This window comes from Balaenoptera physalus (genome assembly GCF_965194825.1).
Source record: "Balaenoptera physalus genome assembly, chromosome: 17".
Classification (NCBI taxonomy): domain Eukaryota; kingdom Metazoa; phylum Chordata; class Mammalia; order Artiodactyla; family Balaenopteridae; genus Balaenoptera; species Balaenoptera physalus.
In genome coordinates this window covers 24,031,515-24,050,522 of record NC_138895.1, presented here as the reverse complement: position 1 = coordinate 24,050,522, position 19,008 = coordinate 24,031,515, and the positions used below count along the sequence as shown (strand labels likewise).

General features: G+C 42.3%; 1 protein-coding gene across 4 annotated transcripts in view; it reads left to right on the top strand.

Moving 5' to 3' along the window:
• The window catches only part of TPD52 (tumor protein D52), a 122,246-nt gene that overhangs the window by 65,777 nt on the left and 37,461 nt on the right, over positions 1-19,008 (top strand). Inside the window, exon 1 of one of the 4 annotated variants that reach the window (XM_082432880.1) lies at positions 12,835-13,133. The exons of 2 other annotated variants lie outside the window; for them this stretch is intronic. In XM_082432880.1, coding sequence (XP_082289006.1) covers positions 12,995-13,133 — 139 coding nt within the window. In that variant the 5' untranslated portion in view covers positions 12,835-12,994. Of the gene's footprint in view, positions 1-12,834; positions 13,134-19,008 lie in introns of those variants that run through there. One more of the 4 variants, XM_082432881.1, reaches the window with a different exon arrangement.

The following is a 19,008-nucleotide window of genomic DNA, read 5'->3' as shown; positions in this document are numbered from 1 at the left end:
GATGATATCTCACTGTAGTTTTGATTTGCATTTCTCCAATGATTAGTGATGTTGAGCATCCTTTCATGTGTTTGTTGTCAATCTGTATATCTTCTTTGGAGAAATGTCTATTTAGATCTGCCCATTTTTGGATTGGGTTGTTTGTTTTTTTGATATTGAGCTGCATGAGCTGTTTATATATTTTGGAGATTAATCCTTTGTCAGTTGCTTCATTTGCAAATATTTTCTCCCATTCTGAGTGTTGTCTTTTCATCTTGTTTATAGTTTCCTTTGCTGTGCAAAAGCTTTGAAGTTTCATTAGGTTGCATTTGTTTTTTTATTTCCATTTCTGTAGGAGGTAGGTCAAAAAGGATCTTGCTGTGATTTATGTCAAAGAGTGTTCTTCCTATGTTTTCCTCTAAGAGTTTTATAGTGTCTGGCCTTACATTTAGGTCTTTAATCCATTTTGAGTTTATTTTTGTGTATGGTGTTAGGGAGTGTTCTAATTTCATCCTTTTACATGTAGCTGTCCAGTTTTCCCAGCACCACTTATTGAAGAGACTGTCTTTTCTTCATTGTATATCCTTGCCTCCTTTGTCATAGATTAGTTGACCATAGGTGCATGGGATTATCTGGGCTTTCTATCCTGATCCACTGATCTATATTTCTGTTTTTGTGCCAGTACCGTATTGTCTTGATTACTGTAGCTTAGTAGCATAGTCTGAAGTTAGGGAGTCTGATTTCTCCAGCTCCGTTTTCTTCCCTAAAGACCGCTTTGGCTATTCGGGGTCTTTTGTGATCCATACAAATTTTAAGATTTTTTTGTTCTAGTTCTGTAAAAAATGCCAGTGGTAATTTGACAGAGATTGCATTGAATCTGTAGATTGCTTTGGGTAGTATAGTCATTTTCACAATGTTGATTCTTCCAATCCAAAAACATGGTATATCTCTCCATCTGTTTGTATCATCTTTCATTTCTTTCATCAGTGTCTTATAGTTTTTTGCATACAGGTCTTTTGTCTCCCTAGGTAGGTTTATTCCTAGGTATTTTATTCTTTTTGTTGCAGTGGTAAATGGGAGTGTTTCCTTAATTTCTCTTTCAGATTTTTCACCATTAGTATGTAGGAATGCAAGAGATTTCTGTGCATTAAGTTTGTATCCTGCAACTTTACCAAATTCATTGATTAGCTCTAGTAGTTTTCTGGTGGCATCTTTAGGATTCTATATGTATAGTGTCATGTCATCTGCACACAGTGACAGTTTTACTTCTTTTCCAATTTGTATTCTTGTTATTTCTTTTTCTTCTCTGATTGCCATGGCTAGGACTTCCAAAACTATGTTGAATAATAGTGGTGAGAGTGGACATCCTTGTCTTGTTCCTGATCTTAGAGGAAATGCTTTCAGTTTTTCACCATTGAGAATGATGTTTGCTGTGGGTTTGTCGTATATGGCCTTCATTATGTTGAGGTAGGTTCCCTCTATGCCCACTTTCTGGAGAGTTTTTATCAGAAATGGGTGTTGAATTTTGTCAAAAGCTTTTTCTGCATCTACTGAGATGATCATATGGTTTTTTTCTTCAGTTTGTTAATATGGTGTATCACATTGATTTGCGTATATTGAAGAATCCTTGCATCCCTGGGATAAATACCACTTGATCATGCTGTATGATCCTTTTAATGTGTTGTTGGATTCTGTTTGCTAGTATTTTGTTGAGGATTTTTGCATCTATATTCATCAGGGATATTGGTCTGTAATTTTCTTTTTTTGTAGTATCTTTGTCTGGTTTTGGTATCAGGGTGATGGTGGCCTCATAGAATGAGTTTGGGAGTGTTCCTTTCTCCGCAATTTTTTGGAAGAGTTTGAGAAGGATGGGTGTTAGCTCTTCTCTAAATGTTTGATAGAATTCGCCTGTGAAGCCATCTGGTCCTGAGCTTTTGTTTGTTGGAAGAGTTTTAATCACAGTTTCAGTTTCAGTGCTTGTGATTGGTCCGTTTATACTTTCTGTTTCTTCCTGGTTCAGTCTCGGAAGGTTGTGCTTTTCTAAGAATTTTTCCATTTCTTCCAGGTTGTCCATTGTATTGGCATATAGTTGCTTGAAGTAATCTCTCATGATTCTTCATGTCTGCAGTGTTAGTTGTTACTTCTCCTTTTTCATTTCTAATTCTATTGATTTGAGTCTTCTCCCTTTTTTTCTTGATGAGTCTGGCTAGTGGTATCAATTTTGTTTATCTTCTCAAAGAACCAGCTTTTAGTTTTATTGATCTTTGCTATTGTTTCCTTCATTTATTTTTCATTTATTTCTGCTCTGATCTTTATGATTCCTTTCCTTCTGCTAACTTTGGAAGTTTTTTTGTTCTTCTATCTCTAATTGCTTTAGGTGTAAGGTTAGGTTGTTTGAGATTTTTCTTAAGACTCTTGCTCTTTAATACCTCCAAAAACATTTCTTAAAGGAAAGAAAAAAAAGCCTCTGGCCTGTTTATTGGACAGGAGCTCAATTTCAGTTATTTTGAGAAGGCAGAAACGCACTCCACCCAAAACGTTCAGAGCTCCTGCCAAGTGAGAATTTCTTTGCAAGTCAATAGGTCAAGTAACAGAGTTGGTTGGAACTCATTTATCACTTAAAAGATCTGCATTTAGGTCTGAATAATTTGAATATGTTCACTAGTTTGTGCATTTTTCTGGAGAAGGCGGTTCCAAGGGGGAAAGTTTTTTCTTAAAACACAGTACCACAATAGATTTTTTTCCCCTTGGGGTAGAAAATAAAGGGAGAAAGTAATGGCATTCCCATAGGGAGTATTTCCTACAATTCTAACATAGAATTTTTAATCTGAGGGCTGACATACTTTTAAAAGAAAGTCAGAAAAAAAAAAAAAAAAAAAGAAAGTCAGGATTATGCAGTGTAGGAATTGAAGCCTGCTCCTGAGCCAGGGATGTTGTCCTGAACTGCCTCCTTTATCTCATCCATCGCATACACTACAAAGGAACATACAGACCAACCAACCCCACCTCCTGTTCACTCACTTCTAGCCTCTCGTCCCTCCCCTGGCCTCTGCTCCCCCTTATCTGTTTTCTACCGTTGCTCTGACTACAATTTCTATGCAAGATCACTGGGACACCGAGTCCGGTGGTTTGTTTATAAATCTCTGTAGCATTTGGTCCTGTCCACTTTCTCTCCTCCCACTATTCCTGTGGTGTTGGTCACTGAAGTTTTTGTCCATGTGTTTTGCCTCTTGAGAGCACTTGAGCCAGACTGCCCGAGTTTGAATCCTAGCTTCACCACTTGCTAGTTATGTGTCTGGGGCAAGTTATTTAACTTTTGGGTGCTTCAGTTTTCTCATCTATAAAATGGGGGTAGTGAAAAAACCTACCCCACACGGTTGGTGTAACATGCATAGGAGAATATCTGGTACATAGTAAGGGTTCCTTAGGGGTGAGTTATCATTATTGTCATTGTCTTCATCATCATCACCATCACCCTCACCACCACCACCACCACCACCATCACCATCGCCACCACCACCACCACCACCACCATCACCATCACAACCACCACCACCACCACCACCACCACCATCGTCACCATCCCCACCACCACCACCACCACCATCATCACCATCGTCACCACCACCACCACCACCATCACCATCATCACCACCACCACCACTACCATAATCACCATCACCACCATCATCATCATCATCAAAGGGCAGTTCTTGCTCTTTGCAGGCTCCTTGGCCTGCTTCCTACTTGCAGGTATTCACTGCCTTTTTTCTTTCTTCCTTTCATAGGACCTCTCTTCTCTTTGGGCTTTTCCTTGACAGTCTTGGGGTTTCCCACATTGATATCTTTGGCCCTAACCTTTTCCTGAGCCCCAGAGTTTAATTTCTAACCACTGGCTGGCCATTTACATTCATAATTTTCTGAGCATTTTAAACCCAACCTGCCCAAATGGAATCCACTCTCTGGTCCTTTAAAGTCTCCTCTCTCCCTCCTTCCACTGCTCCTCTTCCCTCCTTTCATCTTCATTGATGCCGTCACACACTTCCACAGCTCCTGCTGGGGAATCACAGGTAGAGCTTGGTCTTTATTTCCCCCACACCCCAGTCGTCCAGTTGGGCTCCAGGGTCTGTTGAAGATCCCTCCGTGGTGTCCTGCAATATGTCTTGGCCTTTCTCTTTCCACTATTGCTCCCTGGAACACACTCTTTGTATTAGTTTGCTCTGGCTGCCATTGGGTGGCTTAAACAACAGAAGTTTATTTTCTTACAGTTCTAGAGGCTGGAAGTCCAAAATCAAGGTGCCAACAGGGTTGGTTTCTGGTGAGGACTCTCTCCTGGGCTTGTGGACAGCCACCTTCTCATTGTGTCCTCACAGGGCCTTTCCTCTGTGCATGTGCTTCCCTGGTGTCTTGTCTTTTCTTATAAGGACACCATTCCTATTGGATTAAGGCCCCACCCTATGACCTTATTTAACCTTAATTACCTCCTTAGAGCCCTGTATCCAAAATACAGTCACATTGGGGATTAGGGCTTCAACCTATGAATTTTGTGGGAGACACAGTTCAGTCCATAACAGCCTTGGTGCTGCTGATGGTTTCACTGATTTCCTATCTCCCCTCTGTGATCCATGTTCATATGGAGGCAGGAACGATCTTTCTAAAACAGTGGTCCCCAACCTTTTTGGCACCAGGGACTGGTTTCATAGAACACAGTTTTTCCACGGATGGGGTTGGGGGCGGGGAGGGTTCAGGCAGTAATGCGAGCGATGGGGGAGATGGTTCAGGCGGAAATGCGAGCGATGGGGAGCGGCAGGTGAAGCTTTGGGCGCTCACCCTCTGCTCACCTCCTGCTGTGCAGCCCAGTTCCTAACAGGACACAGACCGGTACTAGACCATGGCCCGGTGGTTGGGGACCCTGTTCTAAAACACAGCTCTGACCATCTCCCTCCCGTTTCTAATAGCCTGACCCAGCTCCCCCTTGCTTAGATGCAGTGTGAGGGTTCCTGCTACGAGACTTTTGGGCTCTGTCCTTTGGTTCCTTACCCTCACTAAGCTGGAAACCGGAGATAACTTTACCAAACCCGCGTTGCCGTAAGGATGACGTAAAGGCTGACAAGTAATTGTTGTTTTGTTGTTATGAAAATCACGTTCGTGCTCCTCAGCCTGCTGTTCAAGGTCCTCCATCACTTTGTTACTCCGCGTGGTCCCCTGCCAGCAGCCTCCCCTCGTCTGGTGCTTGTTAGTGATGCAGATGCTGCACCGTAATTAGATCCTCAGGTGATCGGTATGTGAGGTCCTGGTTCCTCACCTGCTTCTTAACTGCAGTCCAGCTTTCTCCTGGTGCAGAAAGGGGACAGGCCTTGGAGACAGACAACCTCGTTTCAAATTCCAGCTCCTGGAATTTGGTTTCAAATCCCAGCTTTTCGTGGGCATGGATGTTTACAGACCCTGTCTCTGCTTTGTTTCCATCTGAAAAATGGGGACAGTCATAGCGCTTACATCACAGAGGTTTTTCGAGGATTAATCGAGACATTGTGTAAATAATGGAGCCTCTACCCTTGTGATTTTAAATTGGATTTCATATTTGAAACTAAGTAACTTTTTGTGTGCTTGGTTCATGGTACTTTTTTTTAAATTGAGGTATTGTTAATTTACAATGTTGTGTGGTTTCAGGTGTACAGCAAAGTGATTTACTTATACATGTATATATATTCTTTTTCAGATTCTTCTTCATTTTAGGTTATTATAAGATATTAAGTATAGTTCCCTGTGCTATACAGTAGGTCCTTGTTGTTTACCTGTTTTATATATAGTAGTATGTATATGTTAATCCCAAACTCCTAATTTATCTCCCCTGACCATCTCCTTTGGTAACTGTAAGTTTGTTTTCTATGTTGTTTTGTTTTGGTTTTGAGTCAAGGTTTCCTTAAGTGGCACTGGGGGGGAAATGACAGTGGTGTTTCTTAACCCCTCGGCCTCTGTACTGTCTCATCCTGATCATGGAACAGGGTCCTGCTGGTTTTCCTCAGGCAGGATGTGACCAGCAAAGATGTGATGGTGAGACTCTTTTTCCCGCGGAGGGTCAATCAGCTGCTTCTTCAGGGGAAGGTGGAGGGAATCCTTTTCAGGTCTCAGCAGTGGCCAGGAACCAGAAGGGGTCTGTATGTCTAATCTGTGACCAAGCGGAACACAGTCCCTTTGTGACACTTCGTCCCATTGTGGCTGGGAGAGAGGGCCTACTCCTTGCCGCTCCAGCTCCTTCAAGCCTACTTAACCCCGTAAAGAGGAGTTCTTTCAGTCAGTTTTAAAAATACCTTTTCAAATTTACAGAAAGTTTGCAAGAATAAGAATACTATAGACAAAAGCTCCATACTCTGCCCAGATCATTCACCCACTGCTCACACAGTACCCCATCTGCTTTATCATTCTCACGTGCATAGTATTTTATTTTCTGAACCATTAGAGAGAAAGTTGCGTACATCATAGCACTTTGCCCCCAAATCCTTCCATTTGTACTTTCTAAGGAGAGGGATATTCTCTTACATAACCACAGTATAGTTGTAACTTCAGTAAATTCAATATTGATACAATACTTTTATCTCATCTGCCATTGTATTCCAGTTTTTTAAACTGACCCAGTATGTCCTTTATGGAATTTCTTTTTTCTCTTTGGTTCAGGACCCAGTCTAGGATTAGGTATGATTTCTAGTTGTTATGTCTTTTTAGTCTCCTTTTATGTGGATCATTTTCACAGCTTTTTATGACATCAACATTTTTGAACAATGCAGCCTCTTCCTCTTTTAAAAAAAAAAAGAACCTTTCTCATTTTGGATTTGTCTGATGTTTCCTCATAGTAAGATTCAGGTTCTGCATTCTTAGCATGAATACCTCATAAGTATTCAGGGTATCACATTTGAAGACTCATGTCCACCTGCCTCTCGGGTGATAGCAATGTTGATCATCCAGTAAAGGTAGTGTTCAGTTTCTCCCCCGTGTTGTTACTGTATTTTCCATTCCAACACCTAATTAATCTGTGGGGAGGCCCCAAAAGACTGTGTATATATCCCACTTTTAAAACTTTCTTCCTGATTCTTGCCTGAGTCTTTACTGTGATGGTTGATGCAGTGTTTTTCTGTAAGAGGCTTCCTTCTTCCTCTTTATTGATCTACTTATTATTTGTATGACATGTTAGTCTGGGTTCTTCAGAGAAATAGACCAATAGGATATCTATATCTATAGCTATATATCTGCATCTATATCTATAAATAAGAGATTTATTGTAAAGAATTGCCTCACAATTATGAAGGCAGAGAAGTCCCAAGCAGTCACAAGCTGGAAACCCAGGAAGGTTGATGATATACGGTAATTCCCCCTTATCTGTGGTTTCACTTTCTGCGGTTTCGGTTACCTGCAGTTATAAAATATTAAATGAAAAATTCCAGAAATAAACAATTCATAAGTTTTAAATTGTTCACCGGTCTCAGTAGTGTGGTGAAAACTCCTGCCGTCTCACTCCTCCCCACCTTGGATGTGAATCAGCCTTTTGTTCAGTGTATCCTGCCCGCTAGTCACTTGGTAGCCATCTCAGTTATCAGATTGACTGTCATGGTATCACAGAGCTTGTGTTCAAGTTACCCTTGTTTTACTTAATAAAGGCCCCAAAGCACAAGAGTAGTGATGCTGGCAATTTGGATCTGCCAAAGAGAAGCCTTTAAGTGCTTCCTTTAAGTGAAAAGATGAAAGTTCTCAACTAATTAAGGAAAGAAAAATATTGTATGCTGAGGATGACAAGATCTACGGTAAGAATGAATCTTCTATTTGTGAAATTGTGAAGAAGGAAAAAGAAATTCGTGCTAGTTTTGCTGTAGCATCTCAGACTGCGAAAGTTACAGCCACAGTGCATAAGTCCTTAGTTAAGGTGGAAAAGGCATTAAATTTGTATAATAAGGTATTTGGAGAAAGAGAGACCACATTCACATAACTTTTATTAGTATATTTTTATAATCATTCTATTATTATTGTTAATCTCTTCCCGTGCCTAATTTATAAATAAAACTTTATCATAGGTATGTATGTATAGGAAAATTTCCCATGGTTTCTGCCCCCATTGGGGGTCTTGAAACGTATTCTTTACTAATAAGGGGGGCACTCCTGTACTTCTAGTTTGAGTCTGAAGGCCTGAGAATCGGGAAAGATGACGGTGTAAATTTCATTACAAGTCCAAGTCCAGACACAGAAGACTGATATCTCAGCTTGAAGACAGGCAGAGAGAGTGAATCTTCTATTCAGGCCTTCAGCAGATTGGATGAAGCACATCCACTTTGGGGAGGGCCATCTGCTTTACTCAGTTTACCGATTAAAGTGTTAATCTTGTCCACAAACACCTTCACGGATGCAACTCCAATAATGTTTAATCAAATATCTGGGTACCTCGTGATCCAGTCAAATTGACACATGCAATTAACCATCGGATATGGACTCTTGGACTCCTATTTTTAATGGTTTATAATCCACTGCTATCCTTAATTATGTTGGTGATCAAATTGTCCTATATTTGGCCAGCTGGCTGCTGTGTCATTATGACACGTCCACAGGCTCTGATATCTGTGGCCTGCCACTCCTGTTGGGCAATTGCATCGTCTGTCTGTGTGCCCTTCAAGCTCCCTCCAAGTAAATTTTTGTGTGTTACATAGCTTTTCCATAGACTATCTCTTGAACTCTTTCAAAATTAGGGAGAGCCTACCTAGACATATTTGAATGATGTGTTAATGGGCAGGTGGAAACTTAATATTCTTTGTAGTCATTAGTACTTAACTCCATTTCCATTTGCACTAACAGGAGTCATCCGGTGGCTTATTGCTCTGTGGTGTATACTTTACTGGCTGGAATATTAACTTCTGAGCTGCCCATGGGTGCCCTCTGCTGGCACTGCAGTGCATACACACTTTTCTGGGATTTCTCCTTCTGCCCACTTTCTCTTTTGGTTGATTGGTCTCTCCAATTATCACACAATTATGGATCATGTAGTGCAAACAGTTCTGGAACCTGCTTTGTTTACTGATATCAAGAATATCTTTCCCTGTAAATATATACATTTCTACGTCATCATGTTCATGTTTGCATAGTTTTATATTACGTGAATGTTCTATTTAGCATTTAAATAATCCACTTTTAGGAAGCATTTGTATTGTTTATTTTTTCCATTTTATAGCACTAAAGTGGACATTCCTTGTATATATACCATTCATATGTGACTTACTAAGTTGAACTTGATAAGTGGATAGGAATTTGACAGGTAAAAATATAGGGAAAAGAGACTAGTTCGAGAAAATTGCCTAGGCCAAGTTTAGGATGTATTCAAGCAATAGGAAAATCAGGTTTGGCTGAAACGTGCTGGGGTAATAGTGCGAGATGTTGGAAAGTAGGTGTTGTAGGATTCTTTCTATTGAACTGATAGACTCCAACTCCAACCATAAGTGAAGCAGAATCGAAATTTATTTGTTTCATAACTGGGAACCCCAGGGTTGCTGGATCTGGGGACTCAGACGCTCTTGTTCCATCCCTTTGCTGTCACCGATTCTCCCTCTGTCCCTTCCCGGTTTCTGCACTGATTCTCTTGCCTGTTGGCATGGGGACAGAAGGAGCTCTCAGCTCCCCCAGCTGGACATCCAACAGTTCAGGTTATAGGAAGAGTCACTTTCGCCCATTACTCATTGAGTAAGCATCAGGGAAGACCTGTAGTTGGTGCTTTTGGGGTCAGATGTGTACCCTTAGACTAGTCCCTGTGAGCACGGGGTTGGGATGTCTGCATGGGCCAGATCTGAAGCGCTAGCCTACGCCTGTGCCCAGGGGCAGAGGCGGGAACCATGGAAGGCTCTCCCCTGGGAACCCTGTGGAGCAGGTGAAGTGTGATTCTTCAAGGAGAAGCGGGTGCTAAAGAGACAAACAGGAGACGTCTGCCACACTGTGGGGCGCTGGGCTGTACGGGAACGCTTCAGGTAGGTCCGAAGTCGGTGTGGTCAGTGACGAACGAAAAGAGGGAAAGGATGAAAAAGGCATATTATGTGTACACGTTGGACGAAGAGCTCTTGGTGGCACTTCAGTATAGAGGAGGAATACGTGGAGGTGATTCCTCTTGCCTGGACTGTGGCAGTAGACTCTGAATCCCCCCTCTTTTAGCCTCTTTCTAGCTACAGTGCATCCTATACACTGTTTCCAGAGTCATCTTTATAAAACATTTTATCCTGTTTCCCCCTGGCTCAAACACCTTCTGTGGCTTTTTTTGCACATTATATTAAGTATACAAGGTTGTCACTCAAGGTCTTCAGTGGTCTGTCCCTAAGCTACACTTCCATTTTTTATATCTTACCGCTCCCTTCTACTTAGCATGTGACTCTTGAGCCTACTGAATTTTTTTGCCATTCCATTAACGTATCCCATGCTTTTCCCACCTCTGGTTCGCTGTTCTTATTTTCCTCACGTGCTAGAATGTATTGACTGCGATCTGACTGGAGAACTACAGCTGGTTCAAAGAGTCAGATTTTACATAACTGTCCTAAGATGATACCTAAGCAAGTAGAGTAAAAATTTGAGACATCATTTAAATTCGGAATCCTCATGTTTATAAATAAGGCATGCAGTGTCTGCATAAGCTGTTATTTCCTTTCTTCACTCCACGTGGATTAGAGCGAGAACAGCAGTCCAGAATGCAGCCCCTGCCCTGGAGGGGAGGCTGTCCAGGCCCAGAGGGACTGACAGGTGGACACATCACATCCTGTGTGCTGCTGGCGGAAGGGAGAGCTGGAGAAGGCAGGGCTTCCGAGAAGAGATGGCGTTTCTGCCTGAGTCTTGAAAGACGAATGAGTTTCGCAGGCAGAAAAAAGGCGGCGTTTCAGGCAGAAGGTGTAGCATAGGTGCCCACACCAAGATCAAGGACATGGGAATTTTGAGGGTTCTGAGGAGCATAGAGGTGGCTGCGGCTTGCTCTGTTACCTGTGTCGGTGCTAATATCTTTGATCTTAGTTCCGGCTGCTGTAATAAGTTACCACAGAATTGGAAGGCTTATAACAACAGACATTTGTTTCTCACAGTTGTGGAGGCTGGGAAGTTCAAGGTTGGTTGATTTGATCCTGGTGAGAAGCCCTTTTCCTGTTGGCAGATGGCTGTCTTGCGTCCTCACGTGGTGGGGAGAGAGCTCGAGTTAGCTCTCCTTCTTTTCTTGGGAAGACACTAATCCCATCAGGGCCCAATCCTCTTGGCCTCATCTAAACCTAATCATCTCCTAATACCATCATGTTGGGGGTTAGGGATTCTACGTATGCATTGTGAAGAGACACAAACAATCAGCCTGTAACACTTTCTAACACTTGTGGCTCAAGGAGGAAGCATGAGAATGGAGAAATGTGTTTTCCCACCAGTGATTTGGTGACCACGTGTAGAGTGTTGAAAGGCTCGGGGGCCACATTAACCACATCTAGTCCAAGAACATAACTGTGATGCCTGCCCTATCTCGGTAAGAGATACCATGGATTTCAAGAAACCAGCCAACTCATTTTTTCCAATAATAAAAAAGAAACCATTTATTCTATTTCTAAATATAGAATAAACAGCATTTATAGTTGCCCAAATTTTGGTATCTCTTAGGAGAAAAATACAGATTGATTTTTTGTTGTTGTTGTTACAAGTAAACTTTTTAAAAACTTAGACTTGCCAAAAATAGAGTACAACATGAGACTAACAGAAAAAAAAATAGAAGATAACTCTTAAGATGAATATAGACTGTCTTGGTGCATATATATTTTATACACTAGCCACAGATTTTTTTTTTCATGCTTAAAATATTTTGTTTCATATTTGCTTCCAATCCAGGGACAATATATTGAGTTCCCGTTTTATCAGGTGGATTTGAAAAGGTAGAACACGGCCTTTTTTTTGTTATGCAGTAACAGACCATCTCCTACCTACGGGAGAGGTTGCTTTTATTTTCACCTCTTTAATATGAGCTGAGCCACGTGGGTGAAAGCAGCCTGAACCGTAAATGCTGTCACTCTGGCAAAGGCCAGGGTTAGCTCAGAAAGGGTCTGTGAAGAGGCTGGGAGGTGGATCTGGTGACTTAGAAGTTTTGTTTTATAAGCCAACCCCGACGGTTGCTGTGCAGGGCATATTTTCACCCAGGCTATTGCCACCCTTTCAGGCCTGACCTTGGTTAACAAGGAAGGGGCAGGAGGACCGACCTGGGCGCTTCACCTGCATGGCTTTCTTCTCTTCTCAGTACATGAAACGGAAACACCATCTTTGCAGAAAAGGGAAGGGAAGGGAAGGAAAAGAAAGGAGAGGAGGACAAGTCAGACTGACACTTTTGTTACACTAAAGCCAGACGTTGCTTTCGATAAAGTCGTCTTGGAAATGGAGCTTTATTTCTCTACCAAGCCACACACAGAAAGCTGGTCGCTTAACCAGGAAGCTTGGCTCTCAGGACTCCACTCTAATCCAGGGTGGAAAAAAAGTAGCCCCCAGATGGCATTTGTGGGAGATTACCGGCTGATAATCCTTCCTTGTCCTAGAAGATTAAGTCTGCCCTGGTATAGTTGTGGTCAGCTGAGCGATTTAAAAAAATAATAAATTGTAGTTTCTTGTCAGTCTGCCAGTGTCTGACATTTGCTTGAACTGTTTGTACATCGGGGCCATGTTGCGGCACCAGGTCCTCCTTTGTTTACTGAAGAAAGCTACAGAAAGCTCTGTTTCCTGTCCAGGTTGTTGGTTGTTGGCTGAAATGAACAGCAGGTGGTGACTAGAGCCTTTCCTCAGGTTGCTGGGGAGAAGTCATTTATTAAACAGCCCGCTTGTCCCAAGGGTGTGACAGCTGCCCCTGGGCCAGGAAGCCAAGCTCTCAGAAACCTGGGCTTGATTTCTTTCATGAGGTTGCCCAGTGCAGTGATCCAAAGGAATACGGGCAGAGCAGCGCTCAACCGAGGAATAGCAGGCGGTGATAGAACTATGCGTTCTGCGTTCATCTGGAATGGACGGTAGAGAGATGGATTTTTACGAGGACTATCAGTCGCCGTTTGATTTTAACACAGGAGTGAACAGAAACTATCTCTACTTGTCTCCTAGGGGAAATACATCCCCACCAGGATCACCTACTCTTCAGAAGTTTGGTAACTACTAGTTTTCTAAAGTTAAATTTGCTGTAATGAAACCTGTACACAACTTGGGATTTGCCGGGCCTTAAAATTCTTAGTGTAAAAAGGTACCAGGATCTTGCTCTGTTGCCACTAGTTCGTAAAGCTACTACAGATTCCAAGCAGAGAGCTAGATGGCTCATTAAATATTTAGAATATATGTTTATATATTTAAATATATATAAATAAATGGGAACTTTATTTTATTTATTTTTTAATTTTGTATTGGAGTGTAGTTTATTTACAATGTTGTGTTAGTTTCAGGTGTACAGCAGAGTGATTCAGTTATACATATACATATATCTATTCTTTCTTGGATTCTTTTCCCATATAGGATATTACAGAATATTGAGTAGATTTTAAAGGTAGAACTATTTGTATGGGCACTAGCGGTCTTCTGATCACCTTATAAGTTCATTGAGCTGATAAATAACAAAAAATGGGGGAATCCAAACGCTTCTGGTCACCTATGTAATTTATGAAGATCCCCCCCTCCCCCCAATTTTGTCTTTGCGAAAATGAGGCTTAAGCATCTGAAGCACTGACTAAATTCAAGGTTCGGCTAAGGGAGGACCTGGATTTTGTTCTGGAATACTGTGAGCAACATGCAGAACTATCCAGGTGAGAGATTTTAAGAGAAAAACTCAAAGCTGCTGTACCTTTGGAAGCAGTCATTGCCTCCCACGTGCTGCTATGAGATTGCTCTGCAGGCCAGGAGGCACCATCAGGGAAGAGCTTAGTTTATCGGTACCGGCAGCACAAAGCTGGAAGCAGCCTCAGCCACGTCCAGGCCAGTCCCCTCATTTTACAGCTAACACCTGGAGACGGTTAAACGACCTCCGTGACTTGCCAGAGAAGTAAGCAGATTTTCCTAGAAGTTAATGTTTCCCTTACTAGTGAAGAGTAGGTCACATGTCACTCTTCTTAAGCTTAAAAAGTGGGTAATTTGGGGCTTCCCTGGTGGCGCAGTGGTTGAGAATCTGCCTGCCAGTGCAGGGGACACGGGTTCGAGCCCTGGTCTGGGAGGATCCCACATGCCGTGGAGCAACTGGGCCGGTGGGCCACAACTACTGAGCCTGCGCGACTGGAGCCTGTGCTCCGCAACAAGAGAGGCCGCGATAGTGAGAGGCCCACGCACCGCGATGAAGAGTGGCCCCCACTCGCCGCAACTAGAGAAAGCCCTCGCACAGAAACGAAGACCCAACACAGCCAAAAATAAATAAATAATAATTAAAGAGGAAAAAAAAAAGAGTATAGGGGAAAACACAAGATTTGGAGACCCGGAGTTTAAAAAAAAAAAAAAAAAAGTGGGTAATTTAGAAAAAAGATGGTAAAGGCTACAACACGAAATCTAGTTGTAAGTATTTTAGGGAACATGCTAAAGCAGCATGCCTCTCACCACTGGTCACAATCCGTGGCTACCTATGGGGGTGTAGTTTGGATTTCCAGGAATGGAAAAATGTTGATAGTAACAGGGTAGAGCTGATCTCCAGAAGTTGGGGACTGGCAGGCAGCAGCTGGGTGTCTGTTGGGGGAGTCGGGTTGCCAGGAAGCCCTGTCCTTTGCTGTCCTTCCCCAGCCCTGTGGCCCACTGTGGACCTCTGCAGGAAAGTGCATCCTCCACTATGCCTGCCCCCAAAGGATGACCTCCTCCATCCTCACTCTCAGTCCTATGTGTAGGAGGTGCTTCAAGAGCAACACACAGTAGGAAGTTAGAGCTCAATGACAGAGTAAAGCCTAAGTGACATTGGCCGTGGGAGCTGGGACCGTAGTGACCTGACCTCAGGTAGATCTTGGTGATCAGTGTGCAAAGCTTCGAGATTCCCAGGAGGATTCTGCCGCTTGTTTGAGGTATCTCTCAGTCTTTCTATGTCTCTGTTCCACCTCCTTTTACTTTTCCCAGCTGTAGTAATTGCTGCCTTTGGATGTTTTCTGTTAAAACAGAAGCAGTGGGTAGGGTTGAGTGTGTCTCTATGCAAATTTTGAACAATTACCTCCCCAGTTCCTACTAGCAGTCTGTAAGAGTCTGGGCTCATGGGATTAGACACAGAATGATAAAAAAAAAAAAAAAAGCAAGTGAACAACAAAAACTGAAAACAAACTCATGTACCCACCAGTGCTCATGAGATTTATTAGTTTGTGATAATTTAAAAAAAAAGGAACAGTGGAGAGAGCAGTAAAACAAACAGAAACCACCATAAGCAGTCACCTAGTAAGAACATGGTGATTCTAAAATAAGCAAATCAAAGTGGGGATCTCCAGTCTCTGTGCCCAGGACTCCTCGGGGCACAAGAAGCCTGCAAATCTGTTTGAACATCAACTGTGAGGCGTAGATGGAATGAGTAGTGTCTTCTGTATGTGTGCAGCCTTTGTATTTCTAGATAGGAGTGCCTAGGATGGATACCTACATTATAAATCCATTTAAAAGCTCACGTGGCTATTGACCACTATGCATTTTCCTAATCAGCAGACAAGTAGTGCACAAAAAGGACTGATGTTAAAAGGAATCATACTCAGAAAGGCTGGGAACACTGATCTGAAAAACATATTCTTTGATATTTATCCAAAATGCCATCATGGGGCAAATGAGAAGGTAACAAGATTTAATCTGTAAGCAGAATGTTCCTCAGAAGCAATCTGAGTGAAGGACAGGATGAGGGCCAGTGCCTGGTACAAAAAGAGGTCTTTTATCAGGGACTTTAAAACTCTCTTGATACAGCCAGCCCACGTTCAGAAATGCCTTATACTTCTTGATCCACAACTGTCATAGATACAAATGTCAATAGCTGAAGCAGAAGCCTGTGAAACAGAACTTATCCTTACTATGTGTGATGTACTCTGATATTTTATATTATCCCATTTCTTCTTTTAAAAATGCTCATTTGGTACTGCTAAATGGATTTCACAGTGCATAGTTTGAAAAACACTGATTTCAGGTTCTGGAATACAGGCTCCATTAGGGGTGTCAGTCTTTTGTTCACTGCTTTTCCCCCAGCACCTGGAACAGTGCTTGACAGCTGTGGTTCAACAAATATTGTTGGTTGAATGAATGAGTGAGTGAATGAATGAATGAAATGAAACTGGCAAAGAGTAAATCACACTGCAGTTCATTTTACAGTTGTGAACATGGAGGCCAAGAGAGGTGTTGAGAAGTCCCCGAATCACAAAGTTTAGCCTAAGTCGGGACTCACACTCACCCTCAGTTCTCAAACCAGTGTTGTTTTTTTTTTTTCCCTTTGGTTTGTTTGTTTTTTGATCACAGGAAATCTCCACCTGTCTGGTAACGGATATCATACAACAGGTTAATCATTCAAGGCATAACCTTTCCTTTGGTCAAGGGTCTTACAGTGGGGTAGTTTATTGATTCCTCAATGTGCCGCTTGGACCTGAACTTTCCATGTTGCCATGCGGTCAGCAAAGTGGTCTCACAGCTGGTTTCCTTGGCTGCCTTTTTCTCTTCCATCCTGTGAACATCTACAAGGAAAACTTCCCAAATGTTATTTATGTAGACTCACTCTTTCTCTTAAGGATTTTCTAACGTACAGAAAGATGCAGCCCTAGTTTATAAAAAAAACCTTTGGTTATTTCTAGTGGTTTCAGGAAATAGGAGCCATTTAAAACTCTGACATTTTAGTTTCGTGCTGTCGTATTTGAAACTCTAAAAACACGGAAAAAACTCGAACTGAAATTCTTTAGCTGTGAGTCCTTTTCATTCTGTTTTATTCCCCTTCTTGATTTCTACTCTGTGCCATTCTCTCTTCTTTTTAGGGAAGGAGTTATCACTTCTTGAAAGTTTTTCAGGATTGTCAAGGTCTTAAATCGCAAATATATGGTTTACAAAATAAAAATCCGAGCAGAATTGAAGAGATGTAGAACCTTCTTATTCCTACAGAGGAAATTTGAGGATGGAGTGACTTCCCCGTTGGGGATCCCCAAATCCCTCCATGGCTGACCTTTCACCCCCTTTCATGGAGTGCCCCAGTTTTACCAGTTTTACACTTGACTGGGGCTGTGGGGACAGATGGCTCTGAAATAATTGCCTAAAGATTTTTTTTCCTCTCTCTTTTTTTTTTAAGATGAAAGAGTTTCAAGGGTCAGTTTAAGAATATCTGGAGAGAGGTTAACCGGTTTTATCAATATGATTCTGGCTACAAATTTTAGAGATTCTTGGTATGGTGAAAACTGCATGCTATGGGATTGGTTCTAACTCTTGGAACTCCAGCAAGTGTGTTGGGAAATAAAGCCTTGAGATAAATTCTTTCCTCATTAACAAAGAATGTGTTCTTCATTATGTTTCTTACACACTTGTGTTAATTAGGACTTTAAAATTCTGTTTCTATATTAACCATAATTAGTTATTCATCTTTACAATATATTGCAGACCCCCCAAAAAAAAAATCTGGAGAGGCGCATGAAACATTTGAAAATAAGAATATGTTCTCCCTTTGTTGTCTTTTCTTCCTCCTCCACTCTTCCTGGGAAGTGAAGTTCGGGGAGGGTGACCTTTTTTCTTGGGCAGGAAGTTGACTGCTGTGTCGGGCCCCGTGTTCAGAGTTGAGTCCCAGGAGCACAGTGGCCCGTCTGGCCAGAGAGCTCTCTTCCCCCTTTTGCCTCGGTGCTGTCTGCCTCCCCTCCCCGGCTTGCAGGAATTTCCTCTTTGATGACCCTGTCACTGCCCAGTTCATCTCCTGGGTTCCTGGGTCGTCCCCCCGGTGGAGTGACTTGAGTTTCCTCAGCTTTCTTGTTGCTTGCTGTCTCCACGACAATTACTCCACTCATTTTTCTCTCCTGAGGTTTTACTGTTCTCACCATGAGCAAATATGGGAAAATCACAGCCTTAAGGAGTATCAAGGTTTCACGGCCCGTGCTCCTGAATCTCTTTCTTCTGAAAATAATCAAAGTCAAATAGCAGGTGTCAGAGGCTCCCTTGCCTGAAGTCAGTGGGGCACTTTTGGCCCACTGTGGGCATTTGGCCACTTCTGGAGGAGATTTCGAGACGATTTGGTTGTTACCACTGGGTGCAGGAGGGGATGGTGCAGACACCGAGTGGGTGGATGCCTGGCATGCCCCATGGGACGCTGCATAGGATACCCCCTGCCAAGAACTGTCCTGCTCTCAATGTCCGTCATGTCACAGTTGGGAAGCCCCGTCTTAAGTGGATCCTTTGCTTTTAGGGTCTCTTAAGGATAACCACTTTGGTGTGAGCACCTCCAAGTATTACTCCCCCTCTTCTGGATTTTGTTACATCCGGAAACAAAGAACAAGGCACAGAAAGTTGGAGCCCCAAGCACAGACTTTTAAGGGGAAAAATTTTTATCGTGTGATCTTCGTGGATATGACCACTAAAGATATTTTGAACTATATGTTTTATATATATATATATATATATATATATTTTTTTTTTATTGGTATCTCTAGGTTAAAAAAAGGGGCCGCATATTTCTTCTTGGATGTGCTTAAAGAAAACAACCCCAGAGACCGAAGTTTCTTATTCCTCCTCTTGTCTTAAAGCCATCGTTGCCTCTTTGAAGACTCTGTAAGAGAGGTGTATACAGTTTTACTTTCCAGAGAAGCTTCTAGGCTTTGATTATCCTCTTACAAATTCTCTCTTGGGTAGACAGTGTTAACATTCAGACTTCAGTAGCCGATACCTTACACTTCTCTTGTGGCACCTTCTTCCCTCCTAACTGAATGTTCTTGGAAGCGGCTGATGTTATATTCTTCCTGCTCTGATACCATTAGCACCCCACCTATTCAACCACGGAGCGTTTGCTGTGTACACACCTCCTCTGTAACATGAAGGTAGGCGCCCTGCTCCAAATGGTAACAATCTATTAGATTATGTATGAGA